Genomic DNA, 15415 nt, shown 5'->3' on the forward strand with positions numbered 1-15415 from the left:
GTGGTTTGCTAGACTGTGTCAGAGGACATTTATGCATCTGGAGTCACATGTAGGCCAGACCGGGTAAGGACGGCAGATTTCCTTCCCTAAAGGACATTAGTGACACAGATGGGTTTTTACAACAATCGATGATAGTTTCATGGTCACCATTACTGAGATTAGCTTCATATTCCAGATTTTAATTAATTGAATTTAAATTCCACCAGTTGCTGTGCTGGGATTTGAACCCCTGGCCACAGCTTGGACATTCCTTTTCCACCACTGCCTCCCCCCGGGTTTCGCTGACCGAGAACATTGAAAGTCTGTGGAGCCTGTGGTTGTGGTGTTGACCTATTTTTAAGTGTTGTGAATGAGTGTTTGATATGCTGAGTGTGAACTTTCCGGTTCTGTGCTTTTTGATTTCTCCAGGATCGTGAGGAAGGAAAGCCATTGCTCATCCCAGTGAACCACGCATCCAGCAAGTCGTCAGGGGGAAGTGACCCCACCTACCACAGTATCCCTTCATCCCGCTTCCCAGATGAACAAGCTCTCCTCAACACTATCCTTAGCAAAACAGCACAGTGAGTATGGTTCCGAGAGAGTAAACGAGTGATGCCTCCCTCATCCCGAGAGCGTGCTTGGAGAAAGGGTGATCCCAAGTGGGAGCAAGCGGAGGTGCCCCTCTCCCAGCTGTGTGACACCGTGGATCTGTGCTGGCTTCCTCCCACTCTCCAAAGATGTGTGGGTTAGGTTGATTGGCTGTGCTAAATTGCCCCTTAGTATCGGGGAGACAAGCAGGGTAAATATGTGGGGTTATGGGGACAGGGTCTGGGTGGGATTGTTGTCGGTGCAGGCTGAATGGCCGCCTTCTGCACTGTACGATTCTTTTCTGTGCGTGCTCTGGGGGCACAGTCCCAGGTTCTGTTGCCAGTCTGGCAAGCTCACTGATGGCAGCCAAGGCTGTATGTGTCTCCAGTGCCTCTTAATTTGGTGTGCAGGGAGATTGGCAGTGATTCCTGACCTTGCTAGACCAGTCTGTGTGTGGAGAGGTGCGAGGTATCAACCCTTTTAGCTGTGACACATGCACGCACGCACATGCAGATTTGATTTGATTTGATTTAATTTGATTTATTATTGTCACGTGTATTAACACACTGTGAAAAGTATTGTTTCTTGCGCGCTATACAGACAGAGCATCCCGTTCGTAGAAAAGGAAACGAGAGAGTGCAGAATGTAGTGTTACAGTCATAGGTAGGGTGCAGAGAAAGATCAACTTAATGCAAGGTCGGTCCATTCAAAAGTCTGATGGCAGCAGGGAAGAAGCTGTTCTTGAGTCGGTTGGTACTTGACCTCAGACTTTTGTATCTTTTTCCCGAAGGAAGAAGGTGGAAGAGAGAATGTCCGGGGTGCGTGGGGTCCTTAATTATGCTGGCAGCTTCACCGAGGCAGCGGGAAGTGTAGACAGAGTCAATGGATGGGAGGCTGGTTTGAGTGATGGACTGGGCTTCGTTCACGACCCTTTGTAGTTCTTTGTGGTCTTGGGCAGAGCAGGAGCCATACCAAGCTGTGATACAACCAGAAAGAATGCTTTCTATGGTACATCTGTAAAAGTTGTTGAGAGTCGTAGTGCACATGCACCAAACACCCATGCATGGTGGAAGAGCAGTTTGCGTTCACTGTTAAGTTTAAGTTTGTTTATTAGTGTCACAAGTAGGCTTACGTTAACACTGCAAAGAAGTTACTGTGAAAATCCCCTAGTCGCCACATTTCTGCACCTGTTCGGGTACACTGAGGGAGAATTTAGCATGGCCAATGCACCTAACCAGCACATCTTTCCGACTGTAGGAGGAAACCCACGCAAACAAGGGGAGAACGTACAGACTCCACACAGACAATGATCCAAGCTGGGAATCGAACCTGGGTCCCTCTTACTGTGAGGCAGCAGTGCTAACCACTGTGCCACCATGCCGCCCAGAACACCCATTCAGCCAAGGCTTTAGGGAGCTGTCAGCAAGTTGCTCTCTCTCTCTCCATTCAACACCTCTCATGTGTTGTTACCGGATAGCCTGCCTGGGTAGCAGATGTGTGCCTGTGACAGGTGTTGAACTAATGAACTGACTGCTCTGCTATTTCTTGCTCACAGTTCCCGGTTTAAACAAACAAAGCTGTAAGTGATTCTTGGGAAAGTCTTTTTTGTAAGTAGTCAGTAAGTGAACCACTGGCATTTATTCGGGGCAGGAGTAGAATTTATTTTATTGGGAGCATGGAATTTTCCAGCTCAGAAAGAGGCCTTCTGTCCCATTCCACCCTTGCCTGTCCTTTAGAAAGAGCTATCCGGTCAATCTCTCCTCCCCCACCCCACCTCACACCATTCTCTCCCCAATTCCCCTTCAAATGTTTCCTGGATTATAACCGTGGTTCCACTACAAAAAGTACATCATGAACTCAGCATAAGAACATAAGAACATAAGAAATAGGAGCAGGAGTAGGCCATCTAGCCCCTCGAGCCTGCCCCGCCATTCAATAAGATCATGGCTGATCTGACGTGGATCAGTACCACTTACCCGCCTGATCCCCATAACCCTTAATTCCCTTACCGCTCAAGAATCCATCCATCCGCGCTTTAAACATATTCAGCGAGGTAGCCTCCACCACCTCAGTGGGCAGAGAATTCCAGAGATTCACCACCCTCTGGGAGAAGAAGTTCCTCCTCAACTCTGTCTTAAACCGACCCCCCTCATGGTGCAGGACAGGAGGCTGCTGTTCAGCCCGTTTAGTTTGCAGCAGCTCTTTTGAAGGGCAGTTCAGTCTCTGCTTTTTCTCCATAGATATGCACATTTTCTCCAATGAGTATTATTTATCCGACCATCAACCTGATTGACCAGGCCCCTAAACTACCCCCAGGATTATTGCCTGTGAAACATTTTCAGCTGTTCTGAGCTAGTGAAACCAGAGGCAGGAGAATTTTTTACACAGCAAGTTGTTGTGATCTGGGAAGCGCTTCCTGCAGGGGTGGTGGAAGCAGATTCAATAATAACTTTCAAAAGGGGATGGGCAAAATACTTTAATTTGCAGGGCAATGGGGAAAGAGGGGCAGGAGCGGGGCTGTTACAGGCACAATGGGCCGATTGGTCCCCTTAAATGCTGCATGTTGTGTTACTGCAAAGCTGCCAGGAGGCTAGTTTCAGACAGCGTCATTGCCCACACTGAAATCAGCTAACTTGTCTACAGTTTGGCACAGTGGTTAGCGCTGCTGACTCACAGCGCCAGGGACCCGGGTTCGGATCCCGGCTTGGGTCACTGTCTGTGTGGAGTTTGCATGTCCTCCCCATTTCCTCTGTGTGCTCCGCTTTCCTCCCACAATCCGAAAGACGTGCTGGTTAGGTGCATTGGTTGTGCTAAATTCTCCCTCCGTGTACCCGAACAGGTGCTGGAGTGTGGTGACTCAGGGATTTTCACAGTAACTTCATTGCAGTGTTAATGCAAGCCTATGTGTGACACTAATAAATAAAATGACTGCATGCCAGTTGGTAAACACTATTTGCACAGGCTCTTGTTGTGTTGTTTGAGCACAGCTTTGTAACTGGGGTTACCGTTAACAATGATTTTAAAAACACCTATTTCTGGGATGTGTGAATCTGATAAACCACTGCCCATTTCTGTGGGTTTTCAGCCAGGAACACTGCTGTGAAATCCCGGAGCAGATACAGGGTTGATGCTGTTTCCTGAAGGCAACCTGGGGGGATTTTGTGAAACATTTTTGTGCTTTCTCCTGTTTGTTGATTTTAGTTTCATGGCAGCATTTGAACCTCGGAGAGACGGCTGTATCAAGGCTGCTAGACTAAAGTCCTGCTCGATATCTCAGTCTGTTAATCTTGCAATCCTGTCACAATGCAGTGCGCGCTCTGGTTATAAACAAGAGCAGCTGTTAGTAACTGGGGAAGGTTATTAGTTTCCAGCTCTGAGGGAGGGGCCTGTGTTCTCTGGGTTTTGTTAAGGAAGGACCCAATGAGCAATGATCCATAACCCTCTAGTTTCACTACATTTTGTTCCAGGATTTTGGTGATTGTATTTTTCCAATCCTCTGCATTTTTCGTGGTGTGTTCTTGCCCCATGCTGGGGCACAGACTCTGGAACTCTGTCCCATGGCCCTGCCATCCTTTCCTCTTGTTGTTCCAGTCTAGCACTTTCCTGAAATCCGATCCCCTGTCAGATCCACTGCTCTGTGTTCTCTCCCCCCCCGCCCCCCCACCCCTCAACCAACCCAACCTCTTCACCAGGGCCTGAGCACCCCCTTTCCTTGTTTAAACCTTGAGATTCCCATCTTTTGTTCTCCACTCCCTTACCCTGGCTATGTCCTGTATGAGTGGCCCTGCTTCATCTGGGCAAGGTTTTGTAAAGGTGCAGTTATATACAAGATCCTCATAGACGTTTACAAGATTATGAGGGGCATGGACAGAGCGGATAGTCAGAAGCTTTTTCCCAGCGTGGGAAGATTCAATTACTAGGGGGCATAGGTTGAAGGTGCGAGGGGGAAGGTTTAAAGGAGATGTACGAGGCAAGTGTTTTTACACAAAGGGTGGTGGGTGCCTGGAACTCGTTGCTGAGTGGAAGCAGATACGAAAGTGAGTTTCCGGGGGAAATCTGGACAAATACATGAATAGGATGGGACTAGAGGGATATGGTCCCCGGAAGCGTAGGGGGTTTTAGTTAAGTTGGGCAGCATGGTCGGTGCAGGCTTGGAGGGCCAAAGCGCCTGTTCCTGTGCTGTAATTTTCTTTGTTCTTTATCACACATTAACTAGCTGGGCTGATGTTTCACGAACCCAAGGCTAGCTGTGAATTTCAGCCCCTGCTGTCTGCATTGCTCTTGCAGTCACTTGGTGCCTGCAGTGGTTATCAGGATGGTACCACTCAGCGTTATGTTCACCAGGGTGAGAGGTCTATAGCAATGCAGCAGTGTATCACTGAGAGCGTATCCTGTAAGCTGTTGTCCAGGAAATGAGCATTGATCAGCAGCCATGGTGATGGGATTCTTCAGTAAGAAGTCTCACAACACCAGGTTAAAGTCCAACAGGTTTATTTGGTAGCCAAAGCCACTAGCTTTCGGAGCGCTGCTCCTTCATCAGGTCAGTGGGAGTTCTGTTCACAAACAGGGCATATAAAGACACAAACTCAATTTACAAAATAATGATTGGAATGCGAGTCTTTACAGGTAATCAAGTCTTAAAGGTACAGACAATGTGAGTGGAGAGAGCATTAAGCACAGGTTAAAGAGATGTGTATTGTCTCCAGACAGGACAGTTAGTGAGATTTTGCAAGCCCAGGCAAGTCGTGGGGGTTACAGATAGTGTGACATGAACCCAAGATCCCGGTTGAGGCCGTCCTCATGTGTGCGGAACTTGGCTATCAGTCTCTGCTCAGCGACTCTGCGCTGTCGTGTGTCGTGAAGGCCGCCTTGGAGAACGCTTACCCAAAGATCAGAGACCGAATGCCCATGACCGCTGAAGTGTTCCCCAACAGGAAGAGAACACTCTTGCCTGATGACTGTCGAGCAGTGTTCATTCATCCGTTGTCGTAGCGTCTGCATGGTCTCCCCAATGTACCATGCCTCGGGACATCCTTTTTCTGCAGCGTATCAGGTAGACAACGTTGGCCGAGTTGCAAGAGTATGTACCTGGTGGATGGTGTTCTCATGTGAGATGATGGCATCGTGTTGATGATCCGGCACGTCTTGCAGAGGTTGCTGTGGCAGGGTTGTGTGGTGTCGTGGTCACTGTTCTCCTGAAGGCTGGGTAGTTTGCTGCGGACAATGGTCTGTTTGAGGTTGGGCAGGTGTTTGAAGGCAAGAAGTGGGGGTGTGGATATGGCCTTGGCGAGATGTTCGTCTTCATCAATGACTTGTTGAAGGCTCCAGAGAAAATGTCGGAGCTTCTCCGCTCTGGGGAAGTACTGGATGAAGAAGGGTACTCTGTCCACCGTGTCCCGTGTTTGTCTTCTGAGGAGGTCGGTGCGGTTTTTCGCTGTGGCGCATTGGAACTGTCGATCGATGAGTTGAGCGCCATATCCTGTTCTTATGAGGGCGTCTTTCAGCGTCTGGAGGTGTCTGTTGCGATCCTCCTCATCTGAGCAGATCCTGTGTATACCGAGGGCTTGTCTGTAGGGGATGCCTTCTTTAACGTGTTTAGGGTGGAAGCTGGAGAAATGGAGCATGATGGGATTCTACACAGCGACTGTGGCAATATCCTGGTGAGAGCTCTGTTCAATCAAACAGACCAAACCTGAAGTCATTCATTGATTTCTGTGTCTACAGGTTCCAAGCTCTACCCATCCGTGCCTAACTAATTAAAGCAGATATCATTAATCTACAGAAATTAAAGTGCCAGAGAACATTTACATCAAATACCCCTCTCCTTATACCCACATTGAGGACAGGTACAGCAGGAGGTTAGATACAGAGTAAAGCTCCCTCTTCACTGACCCCATCTAACATTCCCAGGACAGTTACAGCACAGGGTTAGATTCAGAGTAAAGCTCCCTCTACACTGTCCCCATCAAACACTCGCAGGTACATGGGGTTGGATACCAAGTGCAGTTCTCTGCTCTTTCTGAGCACACTTGACTTCAGCCTCAAGTGGCCTGATGTGCGAGTGATGTGACATTGAATGTCAGTTTTCTTTTGATTCATTCAAGGGATGTGGGCTTCGTCAGCTCTTATTGCTCATCCCAAATATCCCTCTAAAAGGAGGTGCCTCCTTGATCAGCTGCAGTCAATGTGGTGAAGGTACATCCACAGTACGTTTAGAGATGGTTATTGCCTGGCACTTGTGTGGCCTATGGGGCTGCTTCCGCTGTGACCTTTCCAACTTGTCACTGGCTTTGGAGAAGGTGCAGTGAAAGATCTACAGGAAGGTGCCAGACTGAAGAGCTAACGTGTCAGAAAGTTTGACCAGGCTAGTGGTCTCCTCCCGAGTAGAGAGAAAGCTCAGGGATGGCCTCATATAGGAGTTTAAGATGACAAACGCAGTAGGATAGATGAAGGAACTTGATTCTCTCTGTGTGCAGGATATAAACATGGAATGATCTGTGTAGAATAAATAGGCTTTTTGGCGCATCGTGCAAGAGCAGCTTTTTAAACAATGAATACGCCCCATACACTTTCCCCATTGTTATGCAAATGTTTCCCTTGTAGTGTTTATCCAATTCCCTTTTAAAAGTTCCTATTGAATCTGTTTCTATCATGGGTGCATTCTAGGTCACAACAAATCACTGCACAAGACCGTGGTGCAGTGACCATGGACAGAGGGCCAGGATAATGCTTTGGGGATATGGATTCAAATCCCATTTAAATTCAATTAATAAAACCTGGAATTAAAGCTAGTTTGTTTCGTGGTCACCATTACGGTCATCAATTATCGTAAAAAAACCATTTGTGTCACTACTGTCGGAAATCTGCCGTCCTTACCCGGTCTGGCCTACATGTGACTCCAGACTCAGCAATGTGATTGACTCCTGACTGCTCTCTGGCCGAGCAGCCACCCAGTTCAAGAGGCAATTAGGGATGGGCAACAAATGCTGGTCCAGCGACACCCACTTCCCTTAAAGAATAAATTGAGAAATGAACATGTTTCTGCCCTGTTGGTACCTTTGCCAATCATCTTAAACCTGGGTTCTCTGGTTACTGTCCTTCCTGTGGGATGGTCATCAATAAATCCTACAGGGGAATCTTCTTTACCCAGCGAGTGGGGAGAATGTGGAACTCACCACCACAAGGAATATTTGAGACAAAGAGATTGGATGCCTTGAAGGGGAAGCTCAGCAAATGATGGAGAAATGAATGTAAGGATGCATTGATATCCATTAGACTGGAAGGAGGCTCATGTGGAGCACATAACATCAGCATGGACTAGTTGGGCCGAACGGCCGCCTCCTGCACTGTAGGGATTCTGTGATTCTATAAATACATTGGATTGTACAGCAATGTATTTATAGAATCATAGAATCCCTACAGTGCAGAAGGAGGCTGTTTGGCTCATAGAGTCTGCATCGACAACAATCCCAGCCAGGCCCTATCCCCAGACCCACACATATTTACCCTAAGGCCAAAGCTGTGCAGGTTAGCTGGATTGGCCGTGCTAAATTCTCCCTCTGTGTCAATGTATTTACACTCAGGTCTGGGTGTCTTGGGGCTTTCAGGGGCATTTTGTCAGTTTTATTTTACGAGTCTCTCGTCTCAAAAGGATGTGTAGGAGGGTGTGAGCTGACAGGGAAGGGTGTTAAAGTGCTTGTGAAGCTGCAATGTGACTGGAACCAGTTGGTCTTTTGCTGTGTGTGTTTTCGTGTCTGATTTGCTGTTCTGGCTGAACCTGCCCCGCTTGCGACACCTGCTGCTCTCGCCGCTCACTGGCTGAGAGCCAGTTGGTGAAACAGTGCACTCTGAGCATGATGGGCAAGAACAAAGCAATCTCTCTGCCCCCCCCGCCCCTCGCTGCAGATCACTAACGTGTTTGTCTTTCCATCCCCAGTAACATCATCGATGTGTCAGCCGCAGATTCACAGAGTATGGAGCAGCACGAGTACATGGATCGAGCGCGGCAGTACAGGTGAGGATCCAAAAGTAAACAGACCGGTGTGAGGCCAAATATGGCAGCCTCTTTGCACAGAAAGATCCAACCAGATCTGAGACGTGATGAATGATTTGTTTTCGAGTTGATGCTGGCTGGGAGAAGTTTTATTTCCAATATCTTGAGAAGCCCAGTGCTACTCAGTGAACGAAGTTAGTATTGCTGTCTCCCACAATACTGCCCCCGATGGTGACATGTTCGATCAGTGCTGCCCTTCAACTTTGACCGTGCAGCCATCCCTCAGTACTTACCCTCCAACTGCACAGTCCTCTCTCGGTGAATAACTGCCCAGTGGTGGGTTCCCCTTCAGTGTGGACCCCCCAACACTGGGGCGCAACCTTGGTGCAGACCCATTCCACCCACATGCATGGCAGCGGGGCACCCCCTCAGTGCTTGACTGCCAACATAATCTTGGCACAGTGGCAGCCATGTATACCGTCTACAAGATTCATTGTAGGAACTCCCCAAGGCTCCTTCGACAGCATCTTCCAAGCCCCCGAACGCTAACAAGGGGTACCTGGGAACACTACCACCTGGAGGTTCCCCTCACAGTCACTCACCAAACTGACTTAGAAATATATCACCGTTCCTTCACTGTCGCTGGGTCAAAATCCTGGAACTGCCTCCCTAACAGTGCTGTGGGTGTACCTACACCATACGGACTGCAGCGGTTCAAGAAGTGCAGATGCCGGTGTTGGGCTGGAGTGGGCGCAGTAAGTAGTCTCTCAACATCAGGTTAAAATCCAGCAGCTTTATTTGGAATCACGAGCTTTCGGAGCGCTGCTCCTTCATCAGACTTGCACTCTGCAAGCTTGTGATTCCAAATAAGCCTACTGGACTTGAACCTGGTGCTGTGAGACTTCTTGTGGTCAAGAAGGCAGCTCACCACCACCTTTGCAAGGGCAATTAGGGATGGGCAATAAATGCTGGCCCAGCCAGTGACACCCACACCCCAAACTTTTTTTAAATTCGAGAATACTAATTTTCATTGACTTGTTTAATGAACGAATCTGAAGGGATGAGGAATTTTTTTGATGTTATGTGTTATAATCTGGAGCACCCTGCTTTAAAGGCAATTGAATCAGATTCAGTAGTAACTTTCTGAAAGGTATAGGATATGTGTGTGATGGGGAATAATTTACAAAGCTGTGGATGGCTCTGTGCTGGGATTGGTTGTAACGTTGTGCCTTGGTTCTTTCTGTCAGCACGAGGTTAGCAATGATCAGCGGCTCGACGCAGTGCAAACGGGTCACTTCTCTGCCAACGTTGACCAGCCAACCACACCAAGTGTTGGCCAGTGAACCTGTGCCCCCTTCAGACATTCAGCAGGTATGTGGTACTGCCCTCTCTCTGGCACCAGTGGCAGGGTGTCGAGGATGAAGAGTGGGTTGGTCTTAATCTACAAACGCCCTTTCATTCCTGGCCACGAAACCACGTTGAGACACGTGGCAGAGGAACCACTGTCTCTCCTACTGGGCAGAGAGAGATTGGGGTGTCTTGCTGTGCCTCGATGGGATGACTTGGTGAGCTAGGGATGATCTTTCTGCCCTTTTTAACAGCTGAGGGCTGGTTTTTTATCGGATCATTCTCAGTTCCCCCCCCCCCCCCCCCCCCCGACCCCTGTTCTAGACAGAGCAGGGAGTTGTGAATGAGCTGCGAAGCAGGGCTGGTGGCAGTGCGTGAGCAGCGGGAGTGAGTGAGGTTGGCGAGAGCCGTGGGGAGGTGGGCTGGGCTTGGGGGGGTGGGGGGGTGGGGCGGAATCGGGTGTGGTGGCAGATGTTCTTCTCAGACAGGCCTACCATTGGAATTACCAACGATCCTCCCTCCCTGTGACCTGGGGCATTTCACTGTGTTGTTCAGGTTGGTGCCACTAGTAGGTTTTTTAATTAATTCTATTGGGGCACATCAGTCTATCTTGCTCGCAATACGATTAAGGTGGGAGGGCTGTGTCCCCAAACAGTATAAAACCCTTTACTCTGGAATGCTGGAGTGAACTGAGACATTGTAATTGGACAGCCTGGGACACTTGCCATTAGGCTTCATGGCCCTGGCAGAATGGCACCCCCAGGTGTTTGTTACTCACGTCTCCTGGGAGGGGGAGCTCCCTGTTAATGTTTTCTTAAAGTGAATGCTGACATCACTGTCAACCAGTGAGTTGGAGATGAAATGGGAATTGTGATTTTAATTTACTCAGCGGTCTGTTTACCGATAAACCACAGCAAAATCTTCCAACCGAAGCGTGGTGATTTCTCCAACACAATATGTTGGGTGGACAGGTGGAGGCTGGCGGGCGCAGCAGTTGGGGGCTGGTGGGCGGGTGGGGGCTGGCGGGCGCAGCAGGTGGGGGCTGGCCCGTGCTGTGGATGTGATAAAATTAGTCTCCGTTGTTGAAAGCAGTTGGTAAGGAGTGAATGAACCAATCCCCTCCATTCTGGCTTTAGCTCATGTTAGTGTACAGCCTACTTATATTTCCAATATAAAATGTGGATGGATGTGGATATGCTCTAGACTTTGAAGAGTATTTGTTTTTCTTTCTCCTGCCTCAGGTCACTAAAATCGCTGCTTACGCATCAAGTGCTCTTTCCCAGATCAAAGTGGATGCCAAGGAAGAACTTGTGGTGCAGTTTGCGATTCCCTGACCCCTCAACCTGCATCGGATCCCATTCTCCGAAGACTTTAACATTGGGACTAACTATCCTGAGACAGACGTAGAGACACCCCCACGCCACTGGGTGTTTGCTCCCGTAAATCGCGCCTATTTTTTTTAATTACGCTGCCTGTGCTGTATATTTCCCTGATTTGATTTTTCTAGATTGCGTTGTGTTTTTGTTTTTTTGAGTAAAAGCTTTAGGTGGTTTATGACCCGGGAGAGACTTTGTGAAACACACTTTACCCGCTTTTAAACAATCTCTTTCATTTGTTTTCCCCTATTCAGCGACTAACTGTACATTATTCACCCTGAGGGATAGTGGGAATTTATTTTATTAAATATTACACCTGATGACATTAACCCTTTGCTCCCTGAAATACATCCTTCTGTCATGAGATATCCTTGGGCTTATTTCCTGTTTTAAGTTCTATTCTAGTTAATTTCTTATGATCACTGTTTCTGGAGAAAGACTCATGAAACATTGGTCCTGAATATGTTTGTAGTTCATTTTCTTTCTTTTTATTGCTTGCCTCTGAGTGTGAGCAGATTCTGAGAGTGTTGCTGTGATCAGATTGTTGAGGTGTGGGTTATTGCTGCACTGACAGAGTCTCAGCTCTGAGTTAATCCGTCTGCTGTTACCACCACTCCTCATTTGTGGGGACACATTTGAACAAACTCCTTGTGTGTCGGTGTAAATTGCCTCTGCACTGCCTGGGGTGTCTGAGAGTCAGTTTATTTTGGTTTGAGCGCAGGGTATGTAATGGATATTGGATTGCACCTGTGGTGAAATGAGATGGAATTTCCTCCTCCCCCCACCCCCACTGCTGCATGTACCTTGGGAGGGGCCGAGGATTTGCAGAGAGATGGTATCAGTTTGAGAGAGGTTTCCAGAATGAACAGGTTCTGTTGTAATTTATCACCACCAAAACTTCATCCCAGAGCTTTGCAAACTCAACTCAGCAGGGATGGAGGAGCCATTGGAAGCTGAACTGGGAGCATTGTTCTGAGGGTGGCATGAGTTACTCACCTGTCATTGTCCTCACTAAAGTCCTGGTGACAGTAACTGCCATAGATATTGACACACTACACGATACAGATCCACGTGTGAGGACCGATGAGTGCACTTTCCTCATTCACTTGCTTGTTTAGTCACTAATTAGCTGTGAATTTAAACCTCACGGGTGGCGTTTGATAAAATTAGCATAAATTGTCTTTAGGGGTTCGTAGCTTAAAATATCCTGAAACAGCGATGTGTTCCTGTTTTGTGTCATACCCCCTCACCACACACACCTGGCTGGTAGCCAAGAGATTGGAGGTTTCCTTTCCCCTCTCCCTGGAAATTATTACTTTAACATTAATTTTTAAATTGATTGGGGGAATTTTTTTGTGAGAGCCAGAAACTGGACTTTTATTGTGTCTCCCTAGCCACTGCTTTGGGAAGGATTTTGTTTAATTTACTGTGTCCATCCCCTGTCTGAATTATTTCAATCCTTGATCAGGATTTGAGTGGAAGGAGATTGGGAGGGAATAGATTTAATTACTGGGTGTTTCTCAGCCCTGAATCCCATTTCTCTCCCACCTCGAGCCACCGAGTTGGATTTGTACTAATACCCGAGTCCTGTACCCCATTCACTCACCATTTCCCTTTTCACAATGCATGCCTGATCACTATGAGCACAAATTGTTTAATTTCTAATTTTCCTCCCCCCCCCCCCTCCCTCTGATTTCCCCAGACTGGTTGAAAACACAGCATTTTAATCTGCAGTTGACATGGGATCTAAGCTGTAAACTGTTTGTGGCATAGCTTCTCCCTGGGGTCTGTGTGTGCGTCTGTTACTTGCACTGTTACGGTTTAACAGACACTGTGAGTTCTCGGTAACAGCAGGCAGTGAGGATGGAAGGGAGTGCAGAGTTCCAGCCTCTCCTCACTGGAGTGACAATGTCTTTTTGAAAGAAAACTCCACCTTCAAGTATGGGCTGAGAGCTGTTTGATTTAACGTGGCCTCTGCTTCAGGCACTTCCTGAGGGATCCAATGCAGTTGTTGAACTGGGTTAATAGTTTGCATGTAAGTTGATTTAAGTGACAGATCCTTGCCTGAAGTTTGTTTCCCCCCCTCTAACTCACTCACCTGAAGCTGACACACTCGATATCAGCCTTGCTTTTAATTTTCAGCTTTTTAATCTGTTTGGGCTATTTCGTTTTGTCCACATCCTCTGTAACTGGGGAACTCGATCATTGTTTAACTGACCTGTGCAGCAGGTCTGTCTGTATCAAGTGTTTTTTTTCTCTGCCTGTGCTCAGTTTAAGCACTGCAGCTATTGCCAGTCTAGAATACAGTGGGTCGCGCAGTTACATCCACTGGAATCTCAATGAATTTCATGATGGTATGGTGTGATTTTCTTTTTTAAAAAGGGAATAAAATTAGACTTGGCTTTGTGCTGAGCCCCTGTTGAACCCTTTTTGCAAACACCTTGTTATTTGTAATTACCTGTCTCTCCCTCCTTTAAAGATAATACAAATTATGACTGTTAGGTTTCTGGGAAGTCAGAAGGGTGCTGTAGCAGCAGGAGCTGGGGCCCTGGCTCTGTGCTGAGTTACCTGGTTGCAGCCAGTGTAAGAGTTTTAACAACACCAGGTTAAAGTCCAACAGCTTTATTTGGTAGCAAATACCATTAGCTTTTGGAGCGCTGCTCCTTCGTCAGATGGAGTGGAAATGTGCACTCCATCTGACGAAGGAGCAGCGCTCCGAAAGCTAATGGTATTTGCTACCAAATAAACCTGTTGGACTTTAACCTGGTGTTGTTAAAACTCTTACTGTGTTCACCCCAGTCCAACGCCGGCATCTCCACATCATGCAGCCAGTGTGACAGATGGGGTTTCGATGATTGTTCTTGCAGCTTGGGGGACGGTCAGACATGGGGAGGTTTCCCGATTCCTATCCGGTGACTGTGTGGGGTTTGCGATTGGCAATTACTTTGTACATTAAACAGGTACTTCAGTGAGGTACCAGAGCCTGTGGAACTGAATCCCACCTCCCGGCCCAAACAGCCAGTTCACAGGAGAAATGGTGGATTAGGTGGGACAAGGGAGAGGAGGTTCTCACGACAACATTCACACTTCCATCTGTTAAATGAGTTGGGTGTGGCGAGTATGTTGAGAAACGTATGCTGATTTCAACCTGTCTGGATTCAAACAAAATAAACATTCAAAGTACATCCCAGTTTGACTCCCTGTTGACAGTACCTGCTGGCAATGACCAGCCATCTTGTGCTGCTATAGTGCAAAATGTTTCTTGAAAATGCTTGCTTTTTAACATATTTTAGATTCTCCAGAATCTGCATTTAGGAAATTTTCCTTTCTGGCTTTGCTCTCAGTCCCACTATAGTCACCAATGGTCGTTTGGTTAAGGAGAGAAACAATGAGGCAATGGGACTAGCGTGTGCTCATCTTAGTACCTGGAGAGGAGGTAACTTGCTCCTGGGTGCCTGCTGGGCTCAAGGGGATCCTTGCCCTTGGATACCTGCTGGGCTGGGGGATCCCTGCTCTGGTATCTGCTCGGCTCGAGGGATCCCTGCCCTCAGGTACCCGCCTGGGCTCTGGAGGAAATCCCTGCCCTCAGGTCCCTGCTGGGCTGGGGTCCCTGCCCTCGGGTACCCGCTGGTATCCCTGATCCTGTTCGGCTGGAGGTAACCCTGTTCTCCTACATTCAATCTCCTTTTTCTCCATGTCAAAGCAAATGACTGCGGATGCTGGAATCTGAAATAAAATAGAAAATGCTGGAAAATCTCAACAGGTCTGACAGCATCTGTGGAGAGAGAGCAGAGCTGATGTTTCGAGTCTGGATGAGTCTTCATCGGAGCTGAAGAAAACTAGAAATAGGATGAAATTTATACTGTTGGTGGGTGGGGGAGGTGGGGGGGTGGGGGGGGGTGAAGCAATCGGGGCTGAATTGGAGGTTCAAGAGAGATTGACAAAGATGTCATAGACAAAGGGAACGTAAATTAATGGTGGTGATTATGGCTAGGAAGGGTGCTAATAGCGGCACATTAAGAGAAGCGGGATAAAATAGGGGATGGAAAAATGAATCCATAAAGAAATGAAGTTAAATGGATAGAAAATAAACATATTGAAGGTGGAGCAAAGAATTCAGCCTGAATGTGTT

General features: G+C 47.8%; 2 protein-coding genes across 4 annotated transcripts in view; one reads left to right on the plus strand and one right to left on the minus strand.

The window, feature by feature from the left end:
• Positions 1 to 14473, plus strand: part of lamtor1 (late endosomal/lysosomal adaptor, MAPK and MTOR activator 1) — a 29698-nt gene extending 15225 nt beyond the window's left edge. The window contains exons 2-5 of the mRNA XM_078222617.1: positions 409 to 560; positions 8504 to 8581; positions 9808 to 9931; positions 11149 to 14473. Coding sequence (XP_078078743.1) covers positions 409 to 560; positions 8504 to 8581; positions 9808 to 9931; positions 11149 to 11241 — 447 coding nt within the window. The 3' untranslated portion in view covers positions 11242 to 14473. The remainder of the gene's footprint in view (positions 1 to 408; positions 561 to 8503; positions 8582 to 9807; positions 9932 to 11148) is intronic.
• Positions 5044 to 15415, minus strand: part of lrrc51 (leucine rich repeat containing 51) — a 35784-nt gene continuing 25412 nt past the window's right edge. The window contains exons 5-6 of one of the 3 annotated variants that reach the window (XM_078222612.1): positions 14709 to 15009; positions 5044 to 6236 (exon numbers count right to left, since the gene is read on the minus strand). In XM_078222612.1, the coding sequence (XP_078078738.1) occupies positions 14748 to 15009 (262 nt within the window). In that variant the 3' untranslated portion in view covers positions 5044 to 6236; positions 14709 to 14747. Of the gene's footprint in view, positions 6237 to 14606; positions 15010 to 15415 lie in introns of those variants that run through there. The other 2 variants (XM_078222614.1, XM_078222613.1) reach the window with 2 other exon arrangements.

This window comes from Mustelus asterias, chromosome 10 (assembly GCF_964213995.1).
Source record: "Mustelus asterias chromosome 10, sMusAst1.hap1.1, whole genome shotgun sequence".
Lineage (NCBI taxonomy): Eukaryota > Metazoa > Chordata > Chondrichthyes > Carcharhiniformes > Triakidae > Mustelus > Mustelus asterias.